The following is a 6,774-nucleotide window of genomic DNA, read 5'->3' as shown; positions in this document are numbered from 1 at the left end:
ACCCACTTCCGAGGAATTCCAGCCCTGGGCTGACCAGCTTGGGGGGGGGGGGGGGGGGGGGATTAATGCTATGGCAGGGGGACCCCATACCGAGTGTCCCCTGCCATGGTATTACCCCTCCCTGGCTGGCTCTGCCTGGTGCTGGTTTCAGGAGTCAAGGGGGGCACACGCGTAAAAAAAAAACCCTTCTCCTCTATGGGGGGAGGGGGAGGTTACCTGCTTGTGCCTCCCCAGCCGCTTGCCTCACCTCACCCCACTGCTCAGCAGCAACCTCCTCCACTATCTCTGCTGCCGCCACTCGCAAAACCCAAGCACCCAAACCCGCAGCACGGGACACACCCACACCACCCGCCCAGACCCAACACACGCAGCCTCCACTTACTCCCCTCCCCACCTCTCACCTCTAACATGAGGCAGGAATTGCCACCCGCAAATACCTGCGCTGCCGGACTCCAACACCCTCCCTCTACAGCAACCTCCTCCACTCTCTCTGCAGCCGCCACACGCAAACCCCAGCCACCCCCAACACCAACACACCACACCCACACTACCCTCATCACCCTACACACCTCGCACCTGCAGCTTCTCATCACCCGCAGCACAGGACCAGCCCGCAACCCCCACCCCACTACCAACACACCTACCATCCCCTAAACCCCCTCCCCAGCTCAAACCTCCAGCCCCTGTACGAGAGCAGCCCACACACCCAACATCCAGCCTCCACTAACCCCCCTCCACACCTTCCACCTCTCACACACACCACCCACCACATCCATCCTCCACTAACCCCCTTCCCCAGCTTCCACCTCCAGCCTGTCATAACCCACAGCACGGGGGCAACATGCACGCCCCAAATCCACCCACTCACCACATCCTGCCTCTGCTACCCACCCTCCCCAGCTCCCACCTCTATGCTCTCACAACCCAGCCCAAGAGGCCCCACCGCACCCCACAACCCCAAACCGCCTCATCCACCCTCTCATCTGCTGCAGCATGCAAACAGCCTGCACCCCCCACACCTAGCCAGAATATGGAGCCTACAATAACCCCCCTCCCCAGCTGCCCACTCTCACACACACACCCTAAACCAATTTACCACATCCAGCCTACAATAAGCACCCTCCCCAACTACCTCCTACTGCCTCTCAACAGCCCCAGTACGGGAGCCACCCGCACCTCAAACCACCACACCCACGGTGTCTATGACCAACACACTTTAACCACTTTTTAACACACACATCCTACAAAATTCTTGCCTTTGCAAACCACAGGTCACACAATTTTTAAACACTATCCTCTACAATATACCCTCTTCCCTAACAACAGTCTACTGTCCACCCTTGCTACACTGCATGTAACTAACATATTATGTACACTACACTAGATTGCTATGAATTTGGATGAGGATCCCGTCTTACGAAAACAACGCAAAAACAAAGAGCGCCAAGCAAGATGGCGAGCCAAACAAAGCCAAGCCTCGCAAGCCACATTTTCAGCAACAACGCCAGTACCTCCCCAAACACATAATATCCAAAACATCCAACAAGCAACAACGCACACAAAAGCCAAAGCTGCATCTCAAGCCAGACTCCAAAAACAGACATTGGAGACAACCAAACTAAAAAAAACAAAACATGCGGACTCTCAACGCATTCGCCGTCACAACCAAACATATACACAGGGTCAGTCACGGAGAACGAAAGATGCACTCAATCACAAACGAAGACTCCAAGAAGAAACACTGGAACAATCCACAGTACGCCGCAATGCACATGCTAATTCTCAGCGGCGGAGCCTTGCTACCCAATCTGTTAGCAAAACTAAAGCAAGACGTTTAGCAGATGCACAACACCAGCTCACAATTCGAAAGCAAAACACACACATTCTACATAATGTGGACATACCTTTACAAGACCAGCAAGTTACCACACACACTTGCGGACCATTCAACATCATGTGCCAGTTCTGTGGATCGCGAAATTTTCTAGCAGAGCGTCCATCCGATTTGAAATTCACAAGCTGCTGCCGCAAAGGCAAACTTCAGTTGCCAAAACCACAAGACATAAATGGAGTGCATTTACACTATCCACAGTTTCTATGCAACTTACTATCGGACACAACTGACCCCAACCACAATCATTTCCGTGACAATATCCGATCTTATAACAGTGCTGTTTCCTTTGCATCAATGGGAGCAAAAATTGTTAGTTTACAAGGAAAAGGCCCTTACGTGTTCAAAGTACACGGCCAGACATATCATCGCACTTCCCACCTACAGCCTGTTAATAATCATACACCCCAATTCGCACAACTATACGTTATGGACAGCACACAAGCAGCCAACTTTCGGGAGGAACATGTCGCCAATGATGACTGTCGGCCCAACATCATGGACACCATTGACCGTTTTTTTCGCACACACAATCGCCTTGCTCATAGCTATCAGCTTATTCGGAACATTCATAAACAACAAGTCCAACTTGCTGCTGAAACAGGACAACAGGTTCCAGTCGTTAGCATGTCCCTCAGACGGGATCGCCACTCGGATTACAGACGATACAACACACCCACATCCAACGAAGTTGCAATGATCTTTGTCAACGAAGATGGAGAACCACCATTCCATCGCGACATCAGAATATATCCAATAAATCCTGACGATCCAAACCAACCATTTATTAACCTTAACATTCTAAGCCCAAACATGGATCCTATGACATATGCTCTTCTTTTCCCTTATGGCGAACCTGGCTGGCAACCTAATTGGCACTGTGCTTCTTATAATGGAGCACAACTCAATCCAAAACGCACCTATGTTACCATGTTGCAGTACAAAGCCGCCTTAACAGCCATTAGAGATGAATTCAGCCCCATAATGTATGCAGGAAAATTAACACAACAGTGGTTAGTCGATTCCTATCTGCAGGTAGAGGCTAATCGATTAAACTACATTCGACACAATCAAAAACGCTTAAGAGCAGAACAGTATCAGGGACTAGCTGACCACGTTGCAAACATGGCAGACCATAATCAGATTGCGGCTGGGGTTCCCATCATTCTACCATCTACCTTTGAAGGTTCACCAAGACATATGCGCGAACGTTGCTGTGACGCCATGTCCATTTTTGCAAAATGGGGAGCTCCAGATGTTTTTGTTACTTTCACCGCTAATCCAACTTGGCCCGAAATAATTGACAACTTAAGGCCAGGCGAACAGACTTCAGATAGACCTGACTTAGTTGCACGCGTGTTCAAAATTAAACTCGATGCACTCATGGATGACCTAACCAAACATAGCCTTTTTGGACAGGCACAAGCCTTTGTCTATACCATTGAGTTTCAGAAAAGAGGCCTTCCACACGCTCACATACTGCTTGCACTCAGAGCAGAGGACAAATTTACCACTGCAGAAAAAATTGATAAAATTGTTTCTGCAGAAATACCCCATGTGGGACATCTACTTTTGCGGCAAATCATAACCCGCTGCATGCTACATGGTCCCTGCGGCACAAACTATCCACGCGCACCCTGTATGCAAAATGGCAGATGTACCAAGCAATTCCCAAAAGAATTTAATGACAACACCCTCATACACCGTAATACATATCCTGTATACCGACGTCGCCCTACACAAACAGTAGAGGTTCGAGGCGTACATATGTCCAATCAAAATGTGGTACCATACAATCCATACTTAGCCCTAAAGTACAACGCACACATAAACGTGGAAGTGTGCACTTCACTGTACGCTATCAAGTACATCTACAAGTACATTTTTAAGGGCTTTGATTGTGCAAATGTGGTCATAACACCAAATGGTCAACCAGAGCAACAATACAATGAAATACAAGATTTCATTGACTGCCGCTATGTAAGCCCTCCAGAAGCTATTTGGAGATTAAGAGAATATGTAATGCACGATCGCTCACACGCTGTAATAAGACTTCCAGTACATCTACCTCACCAGCAAACAATCATCTTTGAACACGGTCATGAGGAAGAAGCCCTTCTTGCAGCCCGAACAGGCAGAACAAAACTAGAATCTTGGTTTGCACTAAATGAACATGATCCACATGCACACCAATGGCTGTACACAGAAATTCCACATCACTACGTTTATACACGTGGTAATTGGGAAAAAAGACAACGAGGAGGTGATAACATTGTTGCCAGAATGTACACCGTCAATGTAAAAAATGAAGAACGCTTCTACCTACGCATTTTACTTCTACATGTTCCCGGTGCAATCAGTTTCCAGGCATTGCGCACAGTCAATAATGTTGTCTGTGAAACCTTTAAAGCAGCAGCTTTTGCACAAGGACTACTTGCATCCGATGACGAATGGCATCACTGTTTAACCGATGGAGCCACTTACCTTATGGCTAAACAGTTAAGGGAAATGTTCGCATACATCTGCTGCTTTTGTCAGCCTGCTCAACCACTCAAATTGTGGGAAAATCACATAATTGATCTGACTGTTGACTTAATGCAACACAATTCTGAAAACATTGCCCAAAACAACGCACTACATGACATCAACACAATCCTTCAACAACATGGATTATCCTGTTCTGTGCTTGGCTTGCCAACTCCTACGGGAAATGCACCAGCACAACAAAAATATAATCTCATTGAGGAAGCACACGAAGCTCAAAAACTCATAGCAATGCTGAACAACCAGCAGTTGCATGCATTCAACACAATTATCATAGCAGCGGATAACAGACATGTTACCAACCATTGTTTTTATCTGGATGGGCCCGGGGGCTCAGGTAAAACATTCCTGTACACCACACTTATAGCATACATACGAGGAAAGGGACAAATTGTATTGCCATTTGCAACCACTGGCATTGCAGCTACCTTACTCAAAGGAGGACGCACTGTTCACAGTGGCTTTAAACTTCCTGTCCCACTTCTTGATACCTCTGTTTCTTCACTACGTCTAACTTCACCAGAAGCTGATGTATTACGTAAATCAACCCTCATCATAATTGACGAAATTACTATGCTTCCAAAACATGGACTACGCTGTATTGACACACTCCTGCGTGACATCATGAACATCAACACACCATTTGGAAACAAAATCATCGTTTTGGGCGGAGATTTTAGACAAACACTTCCTGTTGTTGCCCGAGGAACCCAAACCGATATTCTAGAATGCTGCATTAAAGCAAGTCACCTGTGGAAACATTTCACTCATCTCACTCTTACTACCAACATGCGCACCGAAGGACAAGTTGAACACAATAAATGGCTTCTACAAGTTGGTATGGGAACTCTGCCACCAATATCCAATTTCACCGACAATACCACCATTCTAATACCACAACATATGGTCACAACAGACGATCTAATAGAAACCATTTTTAAAAATGCAAGCCAAATGTCGGAGGAGGACCTAGCAAAACGAGTCATTATTGCACCCACAAACGCTCACACTCTCGACATTAACCGCAAGATTATTGATTTACTAGGAGAACATGGCACCATTTATTACAGTGCAGATTCTGTTGTCACTGAAGATCCAAACGATACTTTACACTTACCCATTGAATTTCTCCACAGCCAAACACCTTCAGGAATGCCTCCACATGTTCTGCTCTTAAAAAAAGGCGTTATTATAATGCTTTTACGCAACCTTAACCCACTGAAGGGATTATGTAACGGAACACGCCTAATTGTCGAAAAACTAGAACATCACTTCATAACGTGCAGAATTCTATCCGAGTGCAACAGAGGCGACGTTGTATTTATTCCACGAATTGATTTAGCTGCCAATGATACGACATTACCATTTATCCTACACCGTAGGCAGTTTCCGGTCATTCCCGCATACGCAATCACCATAAACAAATCTCAAGGACAAACTTTTGATCACGTTGGCATTCTTCTTCAAACAACAGTTTTCTCACATGGACAACTGTATGTTGCATTATCACGCTCTCGCAACCAACATCACGTCAAACTACACATTACACCAACAGACCAACAAGGACAGCTCCTGGGTGACGACCGTCACTTTACAAAAAATGTTGTTTTCAATCAAGTGTTTCAAATGTAAAACATTCCTTCACATACTTTACCGACTCAAAGCGTTTTCATTTACATTTCATTCCCATCCTAATTCTCTACATCGTACCGTACACACACTCTTCACACACTCACAACCCCCTACACACCATTCACCATCACATTTCTCTTTTGCCAAACAACATTTAACCAACATCAATACCAACAGTCCACCACAATACATTTGACAACTACTATTCTACTCCTTAACCTTTATATAGGGGTTACGGGGGCGTAGCCCCTTTCGACGGTGTGAAGAGCGCCCGCAGGGCGCGATGAATCGCCTAGTTATATATATATATATATATATATATATATATATATATTAAACTCATAAACTGGTGGTGATTATTAAACTGGTGGTCAGGTCACTGGTCACACTATCAGCAACTTGCAAGTAGTACTCCTAAGCAGACAATCACAATATATATTATACTGGTGGTCAGTGTGGTCACAAACAATGGCAGTGTGGCACTCTGGCAGCAAAAGTGTGCACTGTACGTTATATGTACTCCTGAGTCCTGAGTCCTGCTCTCAGACTCTAACTGCTCCCCACTGTCAGTGTCTCCCCCACAAGTCAGATAATACAGTCACACTATCTCTATCACTTCAGCAAGTACTAGTAGTAGTAGTACTCCTCCTAATGCTCCCCAAAATTACTACTGTGTCTCTCTCTGTCTCACTCTCTTCTCGAATCTC

At 46.0% G+C, this 6,774-nt stretch overlaps 1 protein-coding gene across 1 annotated transcript; it reads left to right on the top strand.

Moving 5' to 3' along the window:
• The first annotated feature begins 2,320 nt into the window (after positions 1-2,320).
• LOC134934230 (uncharacterized) lies at positions 2,321-6,067 on the top strand. The gene has a single exon (XM_063929714.1). The coding sequence runs from the start codon at positions 2,321-2,323 to the stop codon at positions 6,065-6,067; it is 3,747 nt and encodes a 1,248-aa protein (XP_063785784.1).
• The last annotated feature ends 707 nt before the right edge of the window (positions 6,068-6,774 follow it).

Source organism: Pseudophryne corroboree, chromosome 6, assembly GCF_028390025.1.
Source record: "Pseudophryne corroboree isolate aPseCor3 chromosome 6, aPseCor3.hap2, whole genome shotgun sequence".
NCBI classification, from domain to species: domain Eukaryota; kingdom Metazoa; phylum Chordata; class Amphibia; order Anura; family Myobatrachidae; genus Pseudophryne; species Pseudophryne corroboree.
The sequence above is the reverse complement of the archived record's forward strand: the minus strand, read 5'-3'. Positions and strand labels throughout refer to the sequence as shown.

Bases quoted from the DNA above. Each gene is read 5' to 3' on its own strand.
- LOC134934230 (XM_063929714.1), top strand. From the start codon at position 2,321: ATGGACAGCACACAAGCAGCCAACTTTCGGGAGGAACATGTCGCCAAT.